Genomic DNA, 26,353 nt, shown 5'->3' with positions numbered 1-26,353 from the left:
AGCTGCTTCCGCTAATTTGGAACTATGTATGCTGACCCACTAATGCAACAATATCAGTAGTTTTAAGCACATTCCCACAGACCTGAGCTACGGTAAAATTATAGTTCAGTAGAACAGTTAGCAACTGTGGAAACCTGGACCATAAGAAAGAAAGAAAGAAAGTGTACTTTATTGGTCCCCGTGGGGAAAATCCCTCTCTGCATTTAACCCATTCACTCAGTGAAGCAGACCAAATGTGGGTTATTGTATATTTGTGTTGATTTTTTGCGTCAGTGGAGATTCTATGGCGTTATTTTTGTGCCACTATTCTGAGTGCACGTAAAAAAAAAATTGCAGGTGCAAGTGTTCCATTTTGAGGAGAAATTCTGAGCGAAGAAAAGCTAAATTTGAGTGAACAAAATTCATTGCTGTGTGCAAAAAATGTATTTCAGTGCTTGCTATTATCCATAGACACACACACAATACCAGCCCCTCTCGCTCAGTTTTTGCATTTGCGCTCGCTCGATATGTGTTGCTTGTGCTGTCAACATTTCTGCCCGTGTGCGTTCAACTCTTTCTGTGCACCGTTATATTTGTGCCACAAAAGCAGCCAATCACAGACTTGGATGCAAAAAAATCTGATTGGCTGTTTTGGTCTCCAATCAGCTCAAAATGATGAAATGCAATATCCCAGAATCCATTTCGTCCAAAACTCAAACGAGGCAGTGGCGGAGGAACAGAGTGGCGGAGTTTGAAATATTACTCTTTCTGGGTCACAAAATGAACTTTTATGCGAGGATGGTGCTGTGGAAACTAGTGATGTGCAATACCACTGATTTCCTTTCCGATCCGATACCAAGTAAAATTCAGGGTGGTATCGACGATACTGATCCGATACCGATACTTTGTACAAAAACGTATTTTATTTATTGTATCTTTTATTGTATCTCAAATTATAGCGTCATCATGATTACAAGAAATCAGACTACTTGTTCTTATCTCTTAATAATGCAGAATTCATCATATAGAAATAAAAAAACTGAAGTTGTGCGCTATTTGAACACGCTGCCTGCCTGCAGCACTAAAGGACTCCGCGAGAGACATCATATTCTGTGATATGATTTACTCTGAGGTGTTTGACGAGGTTAGTGGTGTTGCCACAACACCTCACTTTCTTGCCACATGTATCACAAACCACGTCTCGCTGTTTGTGGAGGTAAAATACATCCACACATGACTCCATTTACGCTCAGCCATTGTTGTGAGTGCGCACGCCAAGGGGCTGCAACACATTTATACAGCCATATTTCGCATATGACTATGAAAGGTGGAAGAGGAAGTAGTTCCTTCCAGTGTAGACAATCTGAATGATATAGTTTATTTCCACTGTGTTCCTGTTAATGATAAACTACAAATTTTTTCCTAAATTACTAAAACATCTATATTTTAATATGAGAATCGATTCAAGAACATAAATGACTGGTATCGGAGGAATCGATATTTCAGTATCGATCCGCACATCACTAGTGTAAACTTCAAATATCTGCTCAATTTATCAAGACATCACATATTTACAAAAGCGCTCTAACGCTTTATAAATGTTGAGAGTGCAAGCAACACATTGCGAGCAAGCGCAAATGCAAAAACTGAGTGTGTGTATGGTTAATAGCAAACACTGAAATACATTTTTTGCACGCAGCAATGAATTTTGTTGACTCAAATTTAGCTGTTCTTCACTCAAAATAAATTACTCCTCAAAATGCAACACTTGCACCTGCAATTTTTTTTTACGTGCGCTCAAATTTATTTTACGTGTGCTCAGAATAGTAGAACAAAAATGACGCCGTAAGATTCTGTATTAAGAGACATGCCTCGGAAATCATTATTGTCAATTCTGCTGATTCTACTGAGATTTCTTTTTGTTTTTTAACCTGATAAGAGCGTTATTTCAAAGGATGTGAGATTAAGGGAATTGTTTTTTTTATAAACCTGCATTGTAGTAAGGCATGGGATAATCATATTTAACAATTTGAAGAAGAATCTCTAAGCAGTTCAAGAATGCCACCTCAGACGTTGGTCTACACAGCACAACAACAATGACAGATTCTGCCATTTTTCTTAGTCATTAAGCTTCTTTCTCTCACTTTCTGCGTCTTTTCGTCTTGTTTCATTTTCCTTGTCATTCTTTTGTCTACTCTAGACTCGCTGCCTCGTTCTCTGCATGCTTGTTAATCTTGCTACGCTGCGAAACTCTTTTTTCCCTCCACTTTAACTTCCCATTTCCCTTTGGTCTCTGAATTTTGCATTTTCTTTTGATTTCACCACCAGTAATAAGCCACATCTGCTGGAAGAGTTTACATGCTTGAGTGATGGTGTTTTCCCTCTTCCTTCTTCCTCTACTGTTCCTTCTCATTCTCTTTCTCACCATTCAGAGTCAAAAGGACAGAAAGTAAAAACGAGAGAAAAGAGAGAGGATTATAGTATACAGACCGTGACTGTGAAAAATAGATGTGTGCAGAGAAAGAAGTATAAAAAAATCCCATCTTTCTCTTCGTCTAGCCTTCTCTTTCTGGTTCGACAGAAATAGGAGGGATAAAAGCTGGATTCCTGGATCAGGGTTCACCTCAATATTGTCATCCCAGGAAGCTTAAAGGCCGAGCTCCTAAATCACGGATGGTGGCTTTTAGCCAAACCTGAGACATAGACACGTATGAACTCCTGCATAGAGGAGGAAAATAAAACATGTTTGGCATCACTCTGTAGAGGAAATAAAGCATGTTTATTGTAACATCAACGCACCACTTTTTTTCATATATTACCGCATTATGTGCATGTTTGTATATAAGACAGCAAGGGAATAGAGCCCCACCCCACTGCCCCACCACTGTTGGCGTAGTAATCATTCTTTCTGTCTCACTCTTTGTGATTGCCAGCCCATCCTTGCACTACAGCTAAATTGAATCAATTAAAATCTTTCTTTTAGATGGCTGCTGTTGCTTCCACCAGATTAGGCTTTGATCAAGAAACACACAAATAAATAAATAAGCAAGTGGAAGGGGAATAGAAAAGGAATGAACTTAATTAAACAGTCAGCAGGGGTGTGTGCTTGTCTGGATGTTAGTAGGAATGTGTGGATGCAGCTGCACTGTATAGGATTTTGGCACATGTGCGTGATTCAAATGAGTGCTTGTTCAGAAATACTTGCAGAAATACAAAAAAAAACCTAAAAATTGTGCATATGTGCAAATGAGCAAACTTGCAAGCAAGTGAGCGTGCATGCGAACATAGAGTGGCTCTATCATAAATTTCATAAAACAAATTTTCAGCTGACTATGTCAGCGGTTATACTTGACAGTAGATGAATCTGTGTGAGCCATTGTAAACATAATATGCATTATGGTTATTATGACCACAGTCACATGTGCTGCCATGCATAATTACAGCTCTTAACAGCCACATTAATTCAAATCACTGTGTTATGCAATAAAAATGAATATGATTTGTGATCCCTTCTAATGAATTTTTTTTGTAAACTGGGTTCAGCATAAAGTCATAGATTTAACTCTTTAAATATCGAAGTGACAGGCCAAAGAACAATAAACACATTAGTTCCATGATGCTAGAATGGTTCAGTAAGTGTTATCTTGGATTGGGCAGATATCATGGAGGTCATATTTATTGTTGTAAAACTGGATTTATTACTCTCACATTATTAGAATTATGTTGTATAGCAGGAATTCTCATATAGAGTTCTTAATTAGTCCTCAACAGTAGAAAATCAGACAAACCTCAAACCTCAGAGCTGTGAATATAACACTAGATATCCCCAAGTCATTCCATACCAAAAACTGTTCAGGTATCAGAAGAAGTAAATGTCGTTGTTCTAGAGAGTTTTAGTGTGTAGTAGTGAGAGTGATGTAGAAATACTAATAAACTTGCTACAATCACTGCTGCTACTACAACTACTACAACTACTACAACTACTACCACTAATATGACTAATAATAATAATAATAATAATAATAATAAATAAATTACAATTTATTATTACTAATATTAATTTGCTTTTTTCATGTCCCCATGTATAATACTGGGTTTTACTTTAAAGACATTCAGCACATATAGTAATTATTTACAAACCAGTGATGCCATCCTTTCTTTTTTTGCACCAAGTGATTTTAACGATGATGATTTTTATTTCAGTAATTATTTACAACTTTTGGAAAACAGCAGGAACAAGCAAAAAAAATAAATGACAGCAAATAATTGAATTAATGCAAATAACAGATATGCAGGCTGAAGTGCAGGATGGTAAATATATTCTTTTAGCAATCCTCAAAGGCTTTCTGTGGGTGTACACATAATGCATCCAGTGTAAATTACCAGTGTAGTGTTGACTGAGACTGTGAAATAGGCATTTCATTTTCACTGATACAAATAAAAATATCCAAAAACACATGGAAGAAAATATGTGAGCATGTGAGGTTGAAAGGGACAGTTCTTGGGTGTGGTTGTTGGGTGTCAGTGCCCAGGATGCATGGAGGGCTTAATGGGGCTTTTAGTGTGGAAGTGTTGGGAGCTGGACATGAAATTGCTCTAAAAGACCTCAGCTCTCCTGTGGCTCTCCTCGTCTCTTCAGTACATTTGTACCTTACTAGTATTTGATGTTGAAGCCTCACTCGCCATGGATTTTGGCAAATAATCTAAGCGATAAGAGGTCGTCAGATTGCTTGAAATTCAAAGAAAAGTTGCTTCAAAGATTCCTTTCTTATCTTTTTTAGCATTGCATAGACTGGTCCGTACCTTACAAAAGGAAAGGAGATAACGCCATCCCACAATCCTTTGCAACAGTGACATTTAGGGCCATGCAGCATCAGGCTGTTCACATTATACATTATAAATTTAGGGGATATGAGTGGACAGGAGAATGAGCGTAAGCAAACATCTTAACATGACATTTATTTTGTTTCACTTTCTTTTTGTTTATTTGTTCACTTGTTGTTGTTTTTTATTAACGGTGCTATAAACACAAACACAGAACATTATAGCGTCACCTCATCAAAGAACCAGCAACGTCCTGTAGCATGATGCATAGCTAAACATATGTTCAGTTGAAGGCTGTTAGCACCATAGTTTCACTGGATCAGTAAAAGAAATAAAAGTGATGTATATGGTGTCTTGTAGCTCGGATGGAGAAGGAGGTGATTTTGGTGAATGGCACTGACTTAGTGAATAAGTCAGTGCCATTCACCGACTATTAATTGAATAGTAAGTGATAGCTCCGACTAGCTAACAAACAGTAACAGATTCGTTTTTATGATTCACGAATGACTATTTGCACAGGCCTGAAAAAAGTACCTTAGAAAAGGTAATTGCTGCAGCATGAAAATATAATACAGAAACACTTGTGGAAAAACTGTAATAAACAGCATAATTATTTCCCAAACTATCCTTTGTAAAGATCTAGCCAACTCTGAAGAACTAATTGTAAGACAAGCCCAGTTGTCTGGTGTCAAAGGTAAATATTACATTTCAGATACAGACATCTGGCCAAACACTTATTGACCTGACCTCAAACTTTTGAGATCGCCTATTGTTATTGTGGTTAAAAAGCATAATGATAATAAATGCATAAACAACAACAACAAAAATTAATATCCTTAATGTTGTTAGTTAAATTACTCCATGACCTTGTGTATTCAGTGTGTTTTTTTAACAAATCAATTCAACTTGAAATAAAAGATCATGGAGGCGTTGAAGCAGTCTATAGGCAGTTCAAATAAAGTCTTCTCTTGAAAGGCAGTCTGGATGTGGGCAGTGTGTTGTACTGACCTTTGAAAACACGAGTTATTATTATAGATTTATCCACAAAGACCTTGATTTGAAATTTGTATTATGTTATTAAACATATCACTGCTTCTTTGTGACACATTATCATTTTCCATGAAGTTTTCATTTGAATTACTCGTAACTCTATATCTCTCTATATTGCAGCAAATTATTAAAGAATGAGGCTTTTGGTTTTCTGTGTACAGTGGCAAAATATACCTTAATAGCTTAATCAAGGAGATTAAAAAAGAAAATAGATTTTAAAAAATGCAAAATCTTCAAAATACAAAAGTACAAAGAATGTTTTTGAATGATTTTTTTTTTCGTGATGTGTGATGATAAACTGTAAGATTAAACCTACTAATGTAAAGACATAAATAAACATAATTTCTCATTTCTAAAGTTTGTTGAAAAGGAACCAAACTCCATAAATGAAATGTGTAGATTAAGACAGAGAAAAGTCCTGATGCCATTAGGTGTCTTTTCTTTGTTAATGAAGCCATCTGCTTATGGTCAAATAAGAAAATTAAGGAGAAGATATTAAAATAATATCTACTATTTTTAATTTGTCCTCTCATCCAGGTTTCCTGAGTACCGGTGACCAAGCAGCAAAAGGGAATTATGGCTTGTTGGATCAGATCCAGGCTTTGCGCTGGACCAGTGAGAACATTGCAGCCTTTGGCGGCGATCCATTGCGAATCACTGTGTTTGGCTCCGGAGCTGGAGCTTCCTGTGTGAACCTGCTCACGCTGTCTCACTACTCAGAGGGAAACCGCTGGAGCAACTCAACAAAAGGTAAAGCCCAAGGACTCGAGTTACAGGGATCCATGTGGGGTCTTCATACGTTCTTAAGTCTCATTTCAGTAGCGAGTGACCATAAAAAAGGTTGTGATCTGCTTTTGCTGATGCTTGTTGTCATTTTGGATGCGTGTATGTTAACGTCGGAACGTGCTGAATGGAGGGTTTTTTTCTCTGCGTTTCACTGTACTTGCAATATTCAGCTTTGACATGAAAAAAAGCAATTGATAATATACTACTATATAGAAAACAAAAGATTTTGTGCTTCATAATTTTCTGAGAATGCCCGCTCTGAGCAATTAAAAGCAGTTGTTTTACAAACAGTTAAATAAAAAATAAAAAAATGAACAAAAACATCACATATATTCTAAACACAGGTTTCATATATGATTTTATTTAATGGGATGTTGCTCTTTATTCATACAGAGACCAATTTTTCAAAACGAAGAGACTTGGTAGTAATAATGTGTTACAACCATGTATATCTGCAGCAAAAAAAAATAAAAATGTGCCTCTAACCATAAACAAAATTAGGTGATAAGATATGTAAAGGATATTGACATTACTGGGGAACAAAATATATGGAAAGAAAGAACTTGAAGCACCTCTTTCCCTAAGGTCAGGTAAGCAATAAGAACGATAAGGACAGTGTTGACCAGTAGCCTGACATTGCTGTAGTTGGGATTTCTGTTTGAATCCTACACTATGTGGCAGGATAGTCATTTTGTCAGAGTATATGAAACCTGAGCTTTGAGATTTGTCTATTTCCCAGGCTAGCTGTCCACTGTAATTGTAACAAACATTTCTCAAGAAGAAGGAAATAGCGAATTTAGGAACATTCAAGTTATGTTACAGACCAATGCCTTCTGTGGATTTGTCATGCTTTATAAAGAAACAGAAATCTCATTTCAGTCACACCACTCACGTTTGACATGATAGATTGGATGATTCAGACAATCTCCATGAACTCTCATAGGTTTCTACCATTATCTATGATGGAGCTGTTTAGCTTAGCATCAATAGGGGATTCAAAATCAGCTTTGTTAACAACATTTATAAATATCTGAAGGACCCCAATATCTCACTCTGTCAACACCTTTTTATTACAGTCAGTTTGGTGATAATTATCTAAAAACTGTGATCAGAGGGGTTTCACACATTTGGATGGAAATCAAAGAAAAGGGAAAGGGAAAACATGACATCCCCCATCACACTAAGCCATGAAGATTTTTCTTGCATTCAAGATGACTAACAATCACAGGATCATTAGTAAATGTTCAGATTTGTTTCTTGTCACTACTGAAAACTAACAAACCAAAGAATTTGCCAGTTTTTACATCATTAATGTTACCCTCAACCTGCAGGGCATTAATATGGGACTGACTCAACAAACCTGCATTGTACTATGTTCATGATGAAAATCAGGATGGCTGAGTTATTTTTTTCTTTTTTGCCAAAAGAAATATTGCTTTGTCTGTTCTAATAAGCAAAACTATTTTTCAGTGTATTCAGTTTGCCTCTAATATGACCTATGATCACTGAGGTTCCGTTCCATTTTCTCAATCAGCTGATTTATCATATGATATTTTTCTTTATATGATTTTCAAAATGACATTTTATGCATCTATACTTATTTTGACATATTTTGGGATAGTCTCTGAATTGCACCTAATTCATTGTTTTCTCCATCAATGCTGCCCCTGTGCTGTTTTTGTCTTAAGGCCTGTTCCAGAGGGCCATCGCTCAGAGCGGCACAGCTCTGTCTAGCTGGGCTGTCAGTTTTCAGCCTGCCAAATATGCTCGAATGCTGGCTCGGAAGGTAGGCTGCAACCTGGAGGACACTGTGGAGCTTGTGTTGTGCCTGCAGAGAAAACATTACAAGGAGCTTGTGGATCAAGACATCCAGCCGGCCCGTTATCACATTGCCTTCGGCCCTGTTATTGATGGCGATGTTATACCTGATGACCCTCAGATTTTAATGGAACAAGGTATTCAATTTATTTTCCACCAATGGATGCTTTGTAATTACAATTTGTAAGTTAACCAAACTCTACTGTCTCTTGCTAGGTGAGTTCCTCAACTATGATATAATGCTGGGAGTGAACCAGGGCGAGGGCCTTAAGTTTGTCGAGCTTATCGTGGACAATGAGAATGGCGTCCAAGCTAATGACTTCGACTACGCCGTGTCCAGCTTTGTGGATGACCTTTATGGCTACCCAGAAGGCAAAGACATCCTCCGAGAGACCATCAAGTTTATGTACACTGACTGGGCTGATAGGCATAATCCAGAGACACGCCGGAAGACACTCCTAGCACTTTTCACCGATCACCAGTGGGTAGCACCAGCAGTTGCCACAGCTGACCTGCACTCCAGTTTTGGATCTCCAACCTACTTCTATGCTTTCTACCACCACTGTCAGACGGAACAGGTGAGCTTCAAACTATCACATGCCTCATCAGCTCTGAAGGTACTTTCAAGTATTATGGTACCTGGAATCTAGGAATGAACACCCGGTCTTGATTTGAATTGTATCACTGAGCAGAAGCCATTTATCAACACATGTAAACAGAACGAATTCAAGAATAATGTACAATCAAATAAAATCACTTATTTCTTATTGCTAAAGGCAAAACAAAATGCTCCCAAATGAAACTAAAGTAATTGATTTGAACTGATAGTTTGATAGATAAGCCGACACATTGTTCACATATGTAACAACATGTGTATGATAACTGCTGCTTTACTTATGAGTCTTTCTCCATAAATAATCAGTGATGTGTAGTTGGCTAAGCAGTAGTGTCAAACCATGTTTTATATTTTAGATTCTTCCAAATAGCCACCCTTTACTTTGATTACTGCCTTTCACACTCTTGGCTTTCTCTTGATGAGCTTCATGAGGTAGTCACCTGAAATGTTTTTCCAATAGTTTTCCACAGGTTACAATAGATGCAGAGCACTTGTTGGCCCTTTTGCCTTCACTCTGAGGTCCATCTTGATTGGGTTTAGGTCAGGTGACTGTGGAGGCCAGTCCATCTGGCCAGGCCATTCTGGTTCAGTGTGCCTTCAATTTCGAATAAATCTCCAACAGGGTCACCAGCAAGCTTCCTCCAAGCCTCCTACAGTGGGAACCATGCATGTGGAGACCATGCGTTCACCTTTTTTGCGTCTCACAAAGACATTGTTAGTGGAACCAACGATCTCACATTTGGACTCATCAGACCAAAGCACAGATGTCCATTCCTGTTTCTTTGCCCAAACAAATCTCTGCTGCTTGTTGCTTTTCCTTAATAGCGGTTTCTTAGCAGCTATTTGACCATAAAGGCCTGATTCTCACAGTCTCCTCTGAACTGAACAGTTGACATATACATATGTATACATACATATTTGTTTGCTGGTTGCCTGGTTCTGCCAGAGGTTTCTTCCTGTTAAAAGGGAGTTTTTCCTTCTCACTGTCGCCAAAGCACTTGCTCATAGGGGGTCATATGATTGTTGGGTTTTTCTCTGTATCTTTGAAGCGCCTTGAGGTGACTTTTGGTGTGATTTGGCGGTATATAAATAAAATTTAATTGAATTGAATTTAAACTGGTTGGCTGGTTTTTTGATTTTTTTTTTTTACTGGTATCTTAAATCCTTACTTCTTCCTGTATTACTTGATGCAACATTTAATGTTAATGTTCAAATATGTCTAGACAAACTAATGAAAATAAAGAGTGCTCATTAAATTGCCCACATTCCTTATTATATTAACTTCAACTTGGTACAGCTACCATGTATATGTACTCTGTATTCCAGTTTAAACTCATCTCAAAGCAATTTTCCTCTGTCAGCATCATCCTTTTATCTCTTGTCTTCTCTCTCTCTCTCTGTTCAATTCACTGAATAATGAGCCAAAAATGGCAGGTAAATTAATATTAACAACTTATCTCATTCCCCCTTTTTTCCTCAACAACTATTCTATTTCTCCAGCCTTTTTAGTCTTGCTGTGTCTATGCATATTGTCAGAATATCCACCGTGCAAAAATAAAGTCTTTTAATGTCCTGTATCTGTCACATAAATGTAATAATACTGACGTGATTTGATTCATCTGCTGCTCATTAGGTACCACCCTGGGCAGATGCAGCACATGGAGACGAGATCCCATATGTGTTTGGCCTGCCTATGATTGGACCAACAGAGCTGTTTCCCTGCAATTTCTCCAAGAACGACGTTATGCTCAGTGCTGTGGTTATGACCTACTGGACAAACTTTGCCAAGACAGGGTATGATGACTCATAAGGGCCAATGCAGTGTTATGAATCTCATGAATCTGAACAAAACCATCACAGCTTTTTCAGTTATGAAAATGTTAAGTGCCACATCTGAAATAACTTATAGCTCATACTTAATATTTGTACTTGATCTAACCAGCACCTCTGGAAAGTTAATAATTTCACTTCGCTGTAAATGATAAATAATTTGATGTGATTATTAGTTATATGGAAATGAAATAATTCTATTGTTTGACATGATTGGTTGTGATTTTGCCAAAATACATTCTATTCATTTCCAAAAAAGGGTACATGATTGTTTACCAAGTGAGCTGGTTTACATGAAATAATCAATTAGTTTATGAGCTTATGTAGTGTTAATTATATGTTAATATACATATAATCACCATTAGAACATTGTGATCATTTCACAGTGAAGTTATAATTTCACTGTAATTTTGTTTCTTCAGTATGACGAGGAGTAGTGAATCATACTATGGGTTTTATGGACTGTGTTGTATAATTGGTATTCTTTGAAAATACCCACTACATATCTTCAAATACATTATTAATTGATGATCCTAGCCTGGAGAGTGACATTCTGAAAGCGACAAAATTAAAATCCTTTTTTTCTCCCTCTGTCTCATGTTGCCCTCCACTATATAGTCATGGCGGTAATTGTTTTTCTGCAGCATAATAGGGGGACATTGGCTTTTCCTGTGCACTGCCCAGTAGCCCGGAGGGGAACAAAAAGAGCACTAATGATCTACATATATAACCCCAAATTGACGTAGAATGCTGGGTACCTGAGAGATTTATGCCACCAATTTGAATGGTTAAGAGTGTTCCTGATGAGGTTTGGCTGGCTCCATATGCTGCTCTCAGACAATGGGGCGCTCACTGGGTCTGAATGGGCCTCCATAGTTCACATGGCTGGATCTGTTCTCCTCAGATTAAGTGCGAGTGGCTCTATTTAGTGCAGGATCCAAACTCAGTGCGTTGTCCTCCTCTGTACTGAATATATGAGGGGTATTCACATGGGTTACTGACCTGCATTTACAGTTTATTTAAGCCTTGAGTTATTGAGTCAAACATTTAAAATTGATGGCACATGACATTTAAAAAAGTAGCTATTCTAAGTGTGGTTTATAGCAACCATTGAACCATGTACTTGTTGGAAATTATCAGCATGGTTGAACTGCATATTCAACTAAACATATTCTTTGGCAGGAAGCTTCTTTTCATGTTTGAATTATATATAAATGCATTCACTTCCAAGGAGATATCCATAATTTAAAAAATAAACAAAAAACTGTGACAGGGATTTTTTTTTATGTCTCAAAATTTAAATTAGGTATCTTAAGACCTTTCCATTCAGTCAGAATCTTTAGAAAGCCCTACATCTATGAGCAATAATTTCCCTTCTGACCTTTTCTGGATCTTATCAGGTGTGATATCTTAAAAAGCGCTGATTAAAATTTGATGAAACCTGGAGGCTGCATTTCACCACTGCCTTTCAGTATTTTCATAATTATACTGATTAACCTGAGGCAAATGCTACACTTATGTCAAAATTAAAATTTGAATAGCCAAACAGCTGTGTCTTAAGAGGTCCAGTTCACCTTTAGCCTGGTTTTAGATCTTCCTGCCCTCTAAGGTAAACAGCCAACAACATTTTTTTTTTCCACTGTAAGACTCTCAGCTCGTCTCTCCTCTGTGACCTCTTTAACGGAAACTCATTCCTATTCTTTCTTCAAAGGGACCCAAACCAGCCTGTACCCCAGGACACCAAGTTCATCCACACTAAGCCCAATCGTTTTGAAGAAGTGGCATGGACACGCTACAACCAGAAAGACCAGCTTTACCTCCACATTGGCCTGAAGCCCCGGGTCAAAGAGCATTACCGAGCCAATAAGGTATAGTTAGATGTAACTCTGTCATGCAGCAGATAAGCTTTTTACTGTTTTTAAGAGAACTCCAATAGAAACTTCAGTACACTGGCTCCCTGTAGATTTAGAATTGATTTTAAGATGTTACTGATCACTTTTAAACCATGTGATGGTTTGACTCCAAGCTAAATAGCAGATTTGTTGACCCCATATGAGCTGTCTTACTGCCTTAGAGCCTCAAGAGCTGCCATGCTGGTGATTCCAAAATCAAGATTTAAATCTCATGTTGACCATCATCTTTGGAATAATCTATCTGAGGAGAAACCGCTCACAAAATCTGTGGCTTTTTTCAAATCCCTTATAAAAACACATTTTTATAAACTTTTTTTGCTTTTTTTAATGTGATATTTTCTATGTCTTCACAGGTTATATTTTGATAGCATTTGCATGCGTGCATGTCAATCTATCTGTAAAGAAGATAGCTTGAAATAATTCTGATATGAATTTGTAGACTGTTAAAAATGCATTAAAACTTCAGACTTAAAAAAAGTTGACTTTCTCATATATTATGATATATTTGGTCTATTTTTCTGTTTATTATGTATTTAAATTAAACTCTAATTAATTCTGTTTCTATTAACATCTTACACATTTCTCTAACTTTTTAAAAAACGGATAAATCCAGTGTATGCAATCTGGATTTATAAAAATGTATTCCAATTAATTGTTTCTTGCATTATTTTAAATTTTTCGTCTCTATAAAGATGAAATTCCTGCGTGTTTCCTCTTTATGCATCACTTGTGCCCTAGTCTTGGGTTTGTTTTTCACAAGCAGGGACATTTTCTGAATGCTTAAAATTGAACTGCAATATTGTTTCATTTTCATCCTATTGTAATTCCATACTTTAAGATGCTCTTCTGAAGACAGTTTTCATACTTGCTTGATTTTACCACCTACGCATTTCTGTCCTTTTCTCAGGTCAACTTGTGGTTGGAGCTGGTTCCTCATCTACACAGTCTCAATGAGGTCACCCAGCTCATCCCAACCACCACCAAGGTTGGTTTTAAATAGTCGATGTGTGATATCATGGCAAAAAGTGTCTATGTGAGCCATTCCCTCCACAGAAGGCTTTTTGAAAAGTTTTAAATGTAACATTGAGATTGGTTGTTGACCTAGTTTGCCTAATTTTCCGCTCAAGGGGCTCTTGTGATCTCCTACTTAGGTGATTATATATATAGACATGATAGACGAGCACATATAAACACAGAGCAGCAGTTGAAGTATATTGAGGAATGAATTTAAAGGCAATGCCAAAAGTGTTCAGTAAATGCAGCTATCAGGTGTGACAGAGAAGAATTATACATAAACATCCAGTCTGACTTCAGTTTGATGCAAATTATGAGTAGATACTTGATGTACAAGGGGCTGATTCTGAAGGTTTGAGGTTGTGAATGTGTGTAATATTTTTAATTTCATTTTTAAAAAACGTATTTATGTCACATTTTGATAAGTAACTTTATCAAGGTGCGATCGTGGCTCAAGAGTTGGCATTTCGTCTTATAATCGGAGGGTTGCCGGTTCAAGCCCCAGCTCGGACAGTCTCGATCGTTGTGTCCTTGGGCAAGACACTTCACCTACTGGTGATGGCCAGAGGGGCCGATGGCGTGATATGGCAGCCTTGCTTCTGTCAGTCTGCCCCAGGGCAGCTGTGGCTACAACTGTAGCTTGCCTCCACCAGTGTATGAATGTGAGAGTGAATGAATAGTGGAATTGTACAGTGCTTTGAGGGTCCCGATAAGCACTATATAAATGCAATCCATTATTATTATCAAGTCAGGCAGTGGCCATATGTTTAAAGTAATTTCAGGATGTACACAATCTCACTTTGCCACGAGTTAGAACAAAAATTTGTGTCACTATGCAACTTAAGCATTAAGCTGCAGCAAAGAGATTATCAACATTACATTAACACTTGGAGCTGAAGGAAACTGAAGTTGCTCCTTCCTGATATTGTCTTCCTTTTCCTCCTTTGCTCTCCATCCCTTTCCTGGTCTCCATTTTATTTACGTATGTTAGACCCATGAGTATTTGAATAAGGGCACTGTTTCTGTAATGTTGCCTCTCTACATTATGTTTTAAATCAAACAAACAGTTGAAGTAAACTTTGACTTTCAGCTTTAAATCGAGAGTAGCCAATCTCACTGGTGAAAAATAAAGAAATGTTGTCAGAAATTGCTAGTTTTAGGCCACTAAAACTGAAAATAATTGGCTTTGTTTTTTTTGACATCCTACTCAGAAGTGATCTGATGTCTTTAAAGACACAGTGCAATCATTCTTACAAGCACTATGTAATGATGAAGAAAAATATTTTGACTCCTGAATTTGAAAAAATAAGGCCCCAAATCGAAGTAGGTGCATATTTACTATTGATCTAATGAAATTGTATTTGACCTTCCTGCTAGAAGGAAATCTGCAAGGCTATGAAGTTGGGTTTTCTTAAAGGATTATAAAATGTCAAACAAGTAATATTTTCCTTTTCTTTCAAAATATGCTGTTAAAGTCATGTGACTCTTAGAAGCTAAATGAGTGAAATGTCAGTTTGGTGTGCACTGCAAAGTTTTGAATGATGTGAAATTCAAGCCACAGGAGACACAAATAAACAAACAAGAGTTGAGCTTTAATAGCAGATAAATAAATGTAGAATCCAAAAGTCCAGCTGGAATATAATGTAAATACAAGAAGTAATGAAAAATACTTGGGGGACACATGTGAAACAAAGCAAGAACATGCACTAACCTCAGCAGGACTAGGTAGACAATGCAATAAAACCAAAGAGAAGGCAGGATTGCTTTCTATATTAAAGTATTTATTTATTGCAAATGAAATCATGCTTTTTTGCTCTAATAACATTGAAAGCCTATCATGGGGTATCCAATATGTAGTTTCAACTTTGTGGTACCACAAGCTAGACTATACAGTTGAACATGATCAGATGAATTAGTTATTAACCACTGGTTTTCTTGTCTTCAGATTCCTCCACCAGAGACTACTAATCGAATACCGAAGAAAGTTCTGGTGACCAAACGTCCTAACCCAACCCCATTCCCCACTGAGACACAGGACAGTCACAACCAACCACATCTTGTGGACCAGCGTGACTACTCCACTGAACTATCTGTAACCATTGCTGTGGGAGCATCCCTGCTTTTCCTTAATATCCTGGCTTTTGCTGCACTTTACTACAAAAAGGACAAGCGCCGGCACGATGTTCATAGACGCTGCAGCCCCCAGCGGAGTGCCGCAAATGACCTTGCCCATACTCAAGAGGAGGAAATCATGTCTCTACAGATGAAGCAGCACTCAGACCTGGACCGAGATTGCAGGGGGGTTGGCGACTCCCTGCACCCGCATGACGTGGTTCTGAGGACTGCCTGCCCACCGGACTATACTCTGGCCATGAGGCGCTCACCAGATGACATCCCGCTCATGACACCAAACACCATAACCATGATCCCCAGCACCATGGGAGGGCTCACCTCACTCCACTCTTTCAATACCTTCCCCAGCAGTGGCCAGAACAACACCCTGCCCCACCCGCACCCACACTCACACTCCACCACCCGAGTATAGCCCTGTGGATGCACCCATGCAGGCGGGACTCTGATGGCTGAGGCTAAAGCTAATGCCGCTGACGCAGCAGAGACTGAAGGCCAACTTTCTGACAAACACAAGTATGTCATGAGATGAAATGCCATCCTGGAGTTGCCAGAAACCCATGGAATTACACTGGGACTGTACGACACCCTGTTAATACCTGAGGAAATATAGTCAAGAGTTTCTGAGGGTTTGGACCAGGGAAAAAAGAATAATTATCTTTTTGTACAAAAATTTAAGACAAGAAAAAAATACATATAAAGAGCTGAAGATAAACAACCTCTAAAGCTAAAACAAAGAGGAGGATGTTTTTTTATTGTTATTATTTTTGTTCTGATATTGCAGCAAAACAAGGTACAGTAAAAATACTTTCTCTTTCTAGCAACAGATATGGCCTTCGGGATCTTTTGACAAATGACTGCTTGAGAGTATTATCTGGATACAGAAGAGAGCATCAGACACACCTTGGAGGTGAGAAGAAGGGAGCTCTTTGTAAAAGAAAGAAAGCGCGTTGTTTTCCTTCGGCATCACGCTAGAGATTACTCTGTGGGGCACAATGTAGATGCCATGCAAACCAATTTAGGCATGTCTTGACATCATAAATGGAGGCTATGTAAGATAAGGTAAAAAAGAAAAAAAAACAATTGTTGAAAAGAGCAAAGGAAAGACTGAAAACTTCAAGAAAAAGAAATCCTGTATGCACAACAGAACCATTTTGAGGAGAAAAAAATCTTGCAAATACTTTTCATCCATTTATTTTTGAGGATTGGGAACAATTTTATTGTATAGAACCTATTTACATATCTAGATCTGTACACTAAGCACCGAGGCTGTTTAAGCTCTCCTCTTTTCAGAGGGGCATCCATACTGCAAACCTGCCAGTAGAACTGAACCAGTAGGAAGTGGGGATCCACCTACTGGCTTTCTGGCATTTCCAACTTCAACACAGAGAGCTGGGGGACAAAGGATAATTGGATATTTTAGCACGATGCGCATGACAATTTATCTGCTTGATGGCTGCTCTGCTGATTATGTCATTATTAAGAATCATTTTCACCCTCTCCCTTGCATTGGAGAAATTTCAGACATATTTCTTGATTGGATTACAAGAAAACACACACCCTTGCAGGACCATGGGAAATACAATTCCAGGTTATGGATGATGTGGGCTGGAGTCGGGGGTAGAAAGGGGAGGGGCTGGAAATATGGTTCAAATTTTCTTGCATAACATGATATAGCTTGAGTGGAGCTGGGCATATAAGGACTAGTTTTGTACTCCGTGTGTTGGTACTACTTTTTGATAGTGGTTAAATCACATTACACTGTATCAATCAAACTCATTGTACCTTCAGTTGAGATCAATGTTCTTTGGTATTCTACCTACTTGACCACTATACCGTATAGAAGTAATTACCTGCACTGTTTATTCCATTGCCCGGTTTTCTTTACTTTTAACTGGGAGGTGTGTTGACTGTGGTGGAGGGTGAAACTACTGGGGAAAAAAATGGTGGGAGAGTAAATTTCTGGACCGTGTAGATTTTTTATTCATCCAATCGGGCACTGTAGAGCTCTTTAAACATGAATGCCTACACATGACTAACACAAGTCAAAGGGCAAGATGATAGGAAAAGTTAGGGTCACGGTAGGCCAATTCCCATTATGCGCATTTCATCTAGTTTTGATCATTAGCCAAGGCTGGTTGTGTTAGGAGACACATTGCGTTGGAATTATTGAATTATGTGAAGGAAGTAAAAAGGCCTCTCATAGCAGCTCTGAAGCCCACAGTCACTCCTCTTCACCTACTTCTTTTCTTTTTTTAGCCCCACTCGTTTTCTACCAGGGATTCTCTACTGTCTCATCTTTTATACTGAGCTGACAGCTGGGCTGTTTAGCAAAGCGGCTCGTCTCACATCCGCACTGTCTTCAGTTGACCATCTACTACAATGCTGTCTGCCTTTGCTAACATCTTCAGGTCAGTGAAGCCTCAGCAGCTAACGATGTTATCCATCGGTGTAGAAATGAGTCACAGTGCAGTCGAATCCAGTTGCTTAAAAGGTTGGAGTCACTGTGGGGGTAAAGTGGTGATCTTCAAAGCAGACAGAGACATGAATATCCTAGATGGCAACTCTATTGTGCACGGATATAGAAATGTGAAAGCTGGCGCAGAGATGCTACTTGGTAAGCTGAAACGCTTTTCTCCCTGTTTTCCCTTCGCTAAAATGTAGATGTGTAGAGGCCTCTGTTGTGAGAATTCATCCTGCCCCTTTTGGCTTCCTTACAGGCACTGTGCAGTCATTCAAAATAATGAGTGCAGACTACTGTTACCCCATGTAACATTGTGGCAGACAAGCTGGATGAGGGGATAAAATCTTGTCTCTCACAGGAAATGTTGCTTTTTGGAATACGATTTAAATTGAATAAACTAATTTTATCTGTTGGCTCCAGATTGTTTCTCTGGATGAAATGAACAGCCAGTGCTTGATCTGGGATTGAAACAAAAGAAAGATTCCAAGGTTATTATCACACATCATCCTCGTGGGAATTTCAGAATCTGGGGAAAATCTGCTCTGTAGTTTTGTTGGCACTGTATCGACAAATCAAAAGCTTTCATACTTTAATACCGATAATATGTATAAACAATCTCATACACAACCATGTGATAAGAAATTACACCTGGGCTTTCCAAGTATTTTGTTTCCCCACACAAAATGTTTTATATAGGAAAACCCTCTACTTGAACTCAAGATTTATTAGACCCATATAAAAAGCAACATGACCTTGTTTTTGTAACCCAATTGCTCAAATGCACTTCACTAGATGTGGAAAGGACTCTTGAAAGAAAATTAAATGATGACGTTGGCTGTGCAGGGATTTAGGAACATTTGTGCCTGAATATGCGCATCAGCAACAAAGTAATTCCTATTATGTAGGTTACTAATTTAAAATGTGCAAAGAGTCACATGGGGTAGGTCAGATTGCACAACGTGAGTCCAAGCAAGACAAACAAAATCTGTTTTCCTTTGTTTATATTGGTTTATTACTGTTTTCTCGCATTTGAATACCAAAACAATGTGTTTCATGATGTAAATCCAGTGGAGCACTACACTTGTTCACTTTTTTCGCTACAAACATGGCAAAAACAAAATAAGATTTTTATCTGTTAATTTTTTTGTTTGTGTTGTGTTTTGATTTTTTTTTTTTTTTTTTGTTACAGTGAACATTTGATACTTTTATATGACACTTAAACCATTGAATTTACAATCCCCGTTGACTAGAAATGACCCTCTGCATGCCTACTGCATCTATGTAAGTATACAGTGCACCCAAACATGCAGTTGCAACAAAGAAATGTCACTTTCTATGATCAATCTTCCGCACATGCTGTGGAAGATCATATCCTATGATTAATTGGGATCCAGTGTTCAATCTTTAAAATCTCTTAGCTAACTCACAACAAGTATCCAGTGGTCAACCCGTTCCAAAACAGCCATCTCAAAAGACAAAAAGCACTATGTAGTTTTGTCTTTTGTCTGGTGGAACCACAGCTTACATGACTTTCCATCACATTTTAGGATTGCATTTTACATAAATCCACGTAATATGACAAATCATTCTGCATTTTAGTCATATTGCTTTACAAAGCATCCCAAAAAACATTTCCCTTTTAAAGTTTGCAAAACTGCAGCATTAGCAGTAGGATGAAAGGCACTGAGAACGAGCAATTACAACTCTACATGAAAATATCACAGAGGTTGAGATCGTATATAGCTAGCACTTGCCAAATTCAAACGTTGCTCTCCAGAGAAATGACAAAGGGGCAAAGGCAGGGCCACCCACTGAATTAAACATATAATTGCACTGATGGGTAAATAGTCAAGCAATTGCAAGGCCATGCTAAGTGGGTGACAGCCAGGGATGAATCCTAATTAATAACTTGCCATGCATCCAATTGTCTGATTGATGATAGTTGAAAAATGTAAATCAACTGTAGCGTGAAAAAAAATGAGAGAAATGTTGGTCAGCACCTGACATATTTGGAATTATAAATGGAAATTGCTAGAAACTGCACTAAACTTAATTTATAGTGGCAGTTGCTAACAAGATTTAGCCTCTGCAGTGACTATATGCAAATATAGTCCAAATTTTCTCATAAGGAAAAAGCAGTTGTGCTAGATTGCTTGAGGATGTAAAACTAGACAGGAAGACAGCAAAACTTTTTGCAGGAAAATGCAAAACGCAATGACTCAATCAGGAAATATATAAGTAAGCAAATGCATTAAATGCATTTAACAGTTTTAAGATAAGATAAGATAAGATAACCTTTATTAGTCCCACACGTGGGAAATTTGTTTTGTCACAGCAGGAAGTGGACAGTGCAAAAGTTATGACGCAAAAATTTTGACAGTTGTGTGTGGAAAAACATGGTTATCAAAGCAAATTGAAAGCAAATTGGCATAATTTGTGAGAAAACTGCAGCACCGAATGACCTTTCCCTGAAGACAACTGCAGGCATTATGAATTAGAAATCTTTAAAAGATTAAATCTTGAAAGCGATGCACAAATTGAAAGTCTGATTTAAGCACCAGCTAGCTGCTGTTTCCCTTGCAATCAGGAAGATGTGAAAAAGATTTAAAATACACAGTAGCAGAAGAAGAGAATGCTGTGCCGAGCACCTCTCCGACCACAGGGCAAAGTTAAGACAAAATGGTATTTGACTGATGGCATAAAACCCTATCAAAATCATATCACACTACTCCACTTAACATACCCAAAATGTGTATTCTAGATTTGTTCATGTATTGTCTTAACAACACCAAAATTGAAGGATTCAGTAAATTTCACTAAGGCAACCTTACTGGAAGACTGATGCATTTCAAAGCAAACTAACTTGTTTTGCCTGGTGACATTTTCTCTATTAAGATTCGCAGTCTTTGGGTAAGAAATGGTCCACATCTAAAGCCGTGTCACCTTTTAAGCTGTGTGTTGAATATGCTCTGTGAAAAATATTCCTTTCTTAGTGTTTCCATTAAAAAAAAAATTTTATGGTATAAGGAATATCTCAAATGCATTTCCTACCTCATAGATCATTTGCAAATAATAACTTTTGTGAATGTTGCATTTTCCATCCTGCTGTTATTCTCTTGTATCAATAGTAAAGTTTTATCAGGCGTTACCCTGTCCAGCTGTCAGTAAGCATTGCCAACCCCTGCAGCCGCCACAAATGTAGGTCATGTCTCCCTGCTCTTGACACGAATGTAAACGGTTGTGTACATATGATGGTAGGTACTAGCAGTGCTGAGACTTTATCATTTAAAAGATGCTTAACAGCACCTCTAGTGGTCATAGGTTCCACAGGGTACCTCAGAGTTGTGTTCTTCATGTTGGAAAAATCTCAGCTCACAACTAAAGTACAACTACATGTGTTTTTAAGAAAGGGCTAGCTTTTAATAGACTAGGGCTAAGAAACGTATATAATTATGAAACGTATGACTGAAACAAGGTGATAAATTTTCCCAATCAACAGAACAGCTACAGAAACCAAGTTGCCCTTCTCTTTTCATCTAATTTGTTGAAGTTTTGATTCACTGCTAAGAAGGAAAAAAGGAAAAAGAAAAAAAATCCTTCCTTTCTGATTTTAGGAAACTGGAGTAATTGACACTCATTTTTTAAACGTTACATATCCAATCCCAGAGTGCCACTGAGACTTTGCTACACATAAATGACACTCTTTCCAATGAGAAGCATTTTGATTACGTTAAAGAGTGGGAAATGTCATAAACATATATTCTCTTAACACATCTTTTTAAAGTTAGGGCAAGTCACACGCCTGCCCTATGATAGAGGAAACATTAAGCCTTAAAACTGAGAACTAATAACAATAAAACTTTATTGGATAGTGAAATGAGCAAATTAAATACGAAGGAAGTTCAAATTTAATTGCAGTTATTATACTGTTTATACACTGTGGTAGTTTTACGTGGAACATTACAGAGTTATGAGGAAAAGGGTATACCTTTTGTTTGAGTGCTGTGTACCATAACATCATAAACATACACCTTTTGCCCATCTTTTCTAATTCAACCTGGTTCATAACTGAATTTCTCTTTTTTTTAAGGAGATTATTAAAAGTCTGTTATTTTCTAAAGCCGTCGCGGGCAGGTTGAGCACACTGATTACGTGCAGCATGCGTGGGCAGGAGGGTCTTTACATGTGTGTTTGCTAAAATACACACATCTTCAAAACAACAACAGCTAAAACACACACCACACACAGTTGTAAAATCTTAAACATGACCTGCAAAAATCCGTCACCCCCTTTTGAATGCATATGCTGGTATTGTTCATTTCCAGTTACCAGTATGCTCCTTTGTCAGCCTTGTAAACATTATTTCCATTAGTGTTTAATTCTATATTGTGCCTATTTTGTGTTTCTGTGTTGAATATTTAAATATTCTGTTTATTTTGTGTCATATGATGTCTTGCTTGTCCTGAATAAGACTTGAATTTGGATTTATTGGCTTTGTGCTTGTAGCAGCACTCATTTGTAAGAGTGTTGACATTCAAATGGCAGATGTGAGATATTAGTCTGAGAATGCCCCATAGTTGAGAATGACTCCCATCTGGTGTCACCCTCCTTTAAAAAATTGTGTCCAATTAGCCCAGTCTCATGGCAGCTTGTGAAATAGTCCCAAAAATGTGATCTGTGCGCTTCTGTACAGGATGACTTTTGCTTTAATCGTGACAGAGAAGCAACACTCCTATCAGATGCGACTTATCTACCAGAAAATTACTTTTAGTAAAACGATAGCGTATAAGAAGAATAAAACAAAAGAATGGTAAAAATGTCTCTTTGATTAAGTTCTTGTAGTTATGCCACTATCCTCCTACTTTCTTGAGTGGACTTTAGTACATTAAAGTGGAAGCTGTCTTGATCTTTACATACGTAACATATAGGTATTATTTACATCTATTTTTCAAGCTACCGTGAGACGGTGTTAGTCTGCCATTTGCAAAAGGGGAAGTTTCACCCAATCCAGGTAGCATTTCTTCGGTCATTTCTTTTGACTCCCAGCACCACTAGATTTTATTAAGCCAGTCAAGAAGGGTGAGTATACATCCAAACAGTTTGGGACTGCAAACACTTGTGAAACCCTGTTCTAGGGGGAAGCTTCATTTTTTTTTTGTTCTTGTGTAAAGCTACGCAGATCGTGGTCGACAGTGAGCCTGTGCTGTAGTGCAAGGGCAGAGAGGAACGAGCACTGCGAATGAATGTAACGCAACGTGCCATTTTCTGACCTCAAAGCGCAGCAGAAACAACAATTAAACCTCAGATTCATCCTGAGAGGTTTGTGCAAGCAGTCTGAAAGCTAAAGGTGGATTTGTTCTTTGAAAGTCATGTGAACCGGAGGAACTATGTGAGCAGGTCTGGCATTTGTATTGTAGATTATTTGTCACTTGTCTTTCTTTCTGGTTAAATAGTAATTACTCTTCTGGAGCACAATAAATGATTTTAATATGCTGATATGTTTTTTTTTCCTCTGGAGTCTTCATTTATTATTTTCTGTGGCTGTTGCTGAGTTTACTAATTTAATTGGTGAAGCACACATCACTTCATACTCGCGAGTAATTACTCTGGCAATTTATTTGTGGCGTGATTAAATTTGTTTTCTGTGACTGAAGGCTGAACAAGCTTTGTCCTAGGTAGAATGCATTAAAATAAAAATAGTGCCTGTAAAACCTCACCATGTTCTTACAGGAAGTACACACGGTGATAGAGGGTGAACATCTGTCACTTTTGTTGAAATGGGCAAAAAAATGTGACAACAAAATTAAAGAGTTTCTTCTACCGCACTTTTTTTTTCATGAATTCTATGCATTTATGCTCTTTGTGAACTCTGTGTGTGGGTTATTATGCATTATGGTACTCCATCCATCAGACAATAGGTTGGGTGTGTTTGTAGAACTGCAAAAGGTGAAGACGTGCAATATGGAATATGTATCTTGGCTGTTACCTTTAAATTACTACACATTATTGATGATTTTCATCTAAGTTTTAAAGTTTGCACAGAAGCACTTAAAGCTGAATAAACAAGTGTGGCTCAAAAGTGACAAAATGAAAAAATACACTATTACAGAAATCCTTTAAACTCTGCAAAACTCATCAGAATTTCTCACTAAAAGCAGCCTGGCTCATTTTGAAACATGTAACATTGACGCAGTTTCAGAGGTGCCCCCTCTGATCAGGTTTGCATTTTGATTGGCAACACAATAAGAAATCATCTGACTTTTTTTTTAAATTGTACTTTATTTTGAAATATAAGAGAATTCGATACTGAGTAAAATCTCTTTCTTTCTTTAGAATGATTTTTGTCATAGATCTTGGAAAACAATAAAATGTGTCAGACAGAGAGAAACTTTCTAGCAGTAACCCATGTGTAAATGCTCATTATAGAAATATGAGATCAACAATAACTGGATAAATGAATAGGATAAAAAACAGGACGAAATAGAATATTAAACTAATTCGTCTTTATTGCTGTTCTCTTATTTTGTTAAAACACATTTCGTCCTGTAACACAAACTGAGATTTTGAATCATTCATTAGTGGTTAATGTTTTATTGTTTTCCAATATGTGATGAATTTAGTTATGCGTTTTAGTTCTCTGAATGCATGCTAAGAGCAGAACAACAGTATTTGTAGGGCTCAGCCTGAGAACTTCAGGGACCCTTTTGCGCCTCAGGGCTTGATGTGATGCATTATCAGTTTCCTCTGATCTTAAATATCACACAAATACAAGCACTCTCTCTCTCACACACGCAGACCAAGAAAAAAAAAAAGCAAACTGGCATTTTGTTTAGTGCTAATTGGAAATCAATCGAAATTCATCCTCCTTGGAAAAGGGTGACATTTTCTCACTCTTTGCCAATGATTAGAAACAAATTATGCCAGACACTGACTGACATTTGGAGAGCAGGCGGCTGTTTGGAGTGGAGTGTAAAGGATCAACAGAGCATGTATTTATGCTCTCAGGCACTGATCCTGTCATGTGTGTTGTGTGTTGTGTGTGTGCGTGTATGTGTGCATCTATTTGTCTGACCAAGGGCACACACGACTGTGGGCTGCTCAGCCAGAGGGCCCTGTAGGAATAGCTTGATAAGGGAGGCTTATTTACCATAATAATGCATCTCATCTCTGCACATCAAACACTCCTGCCTGGTCTGATAACCCGCTCTTTAATTTAGCACAACTGTTTGATCTAGCTGTGCTGCCGTTGTCCCAGGGCCATTGTCGCGAGCAGCACAACAGTTGGGTAATTGCTGTGTACTTTAACAGTGTTTCACAAATAGAACAGTTACATAATGTTGCACCTATGGAGTAGAGCTCCACTAAATTGTGTGATGCTCTAGACGATATGCGAAGGGGAAAAAAAGGTATCGTATTGATATCTTATTCTGTCCGTGCTATTGCCTGTTATTAAGAGGTCAAAGGACTCATGACAGACTTTCTCATTAGACAGAGCTGGTGGTTTGTGATGCAGGGACCGGAGAATCGATACGTCTGGATCATTACTTTAATACTCACAAGCCACTCAGTTGGTGTTGATTTCACCGATAATTATATAAAGTGCATGTTTGGCTGATTCACTTTTTGTTTCTAGTATTTGTTTTTAGTGGTTGAGCCAAAGCAGCCATGTCACATGACTTGTCTGTGCCACATGACTGAGAACCCAGAGGACAGCTATGCTCAGTCACACAGATTAAATTTGTGACAAATAGTGAATGACGGCAAAATAAATAAATAAACAAAGAAATCATTAGTAACATAGGCCTATTATTACTATTATTATTGCTATAATAATAATAATCAGAATAATAATAATATGTGATGTCACAGTTTCAGTATGCAGTCAAGATGTATTTAGTTTCAGGTAATAAATGGATGGTTTTCATTCCA

The 26,353-nt window shown here is 37.8% G+C and overlaps 1 protein-coding gene across 3 annotated transcripts in view; it reads left to right on the top strand.

Moving 5' to 3' along the window:
• nlgn1 (neuroligin 1) overlaps positions 1-24,536 on the top strand; it is a 309,102-nt gene extending 284,566 nt beyond the window's left edge. For all 3 annotated transcript variants that reach the window (XM_086283053.1, XM_086283052.1, XM_086283051.1), the window contains 7 exons: positions 6,391-6,603; positions 8,328-8,594; positions 8,674-9,035; positions 10,707-10,867; positions 12,615-12,771; positions 13,724-13,801; positions 15,776-24,536. In XM_086283053.1, coding sequence (XP_086139179.1) covers positions 6,391-6,603; positions 8,328-8,594; positions 8,674-9,035; positions 10,707-10,867; positions 12,615-12,771; positions 13,724-13,801; positions 15,776-16,375 — 1,838 coding nt within the window. In that variant the 3' untranslated portion in view covers positions 16,376-24,536. The remainder of the gene's footprint in view (positions 1-6,390; positions 6,604-8,327; positions 8,595-8,673; positions 9,036-10,706; positions 10,868-12,614; positions 12,772-13,723; positions 13,802-15,775) is intronic.
• Positions 24,537-26,353: the final 1,817 nt, after the last annotated feature.

Source organism: Aulonocara sp. 'chitande type north' Nkhata Bay, linkage group LG23, assembly GCF_057382095.1.
Source record: "Aulonocara sp. 'chitande type north' Nkhata Bay isolate Kocher_YH1m ecotype deep benthic linkage group LG23, A_spYH_male_GT1.1, whole genome shotgun sequence".
Lineage (NCBI taxonomy): Eukaryota > Metazoa > Chordata > Actinopteri > Cichliformes > Cichlidae > Aulonocara > Aulonocara sp. 'chitande type north' Nkhata Bay.
This window is presented reverse-complemented; position numbering and strand designations above follow the sequence as displayed.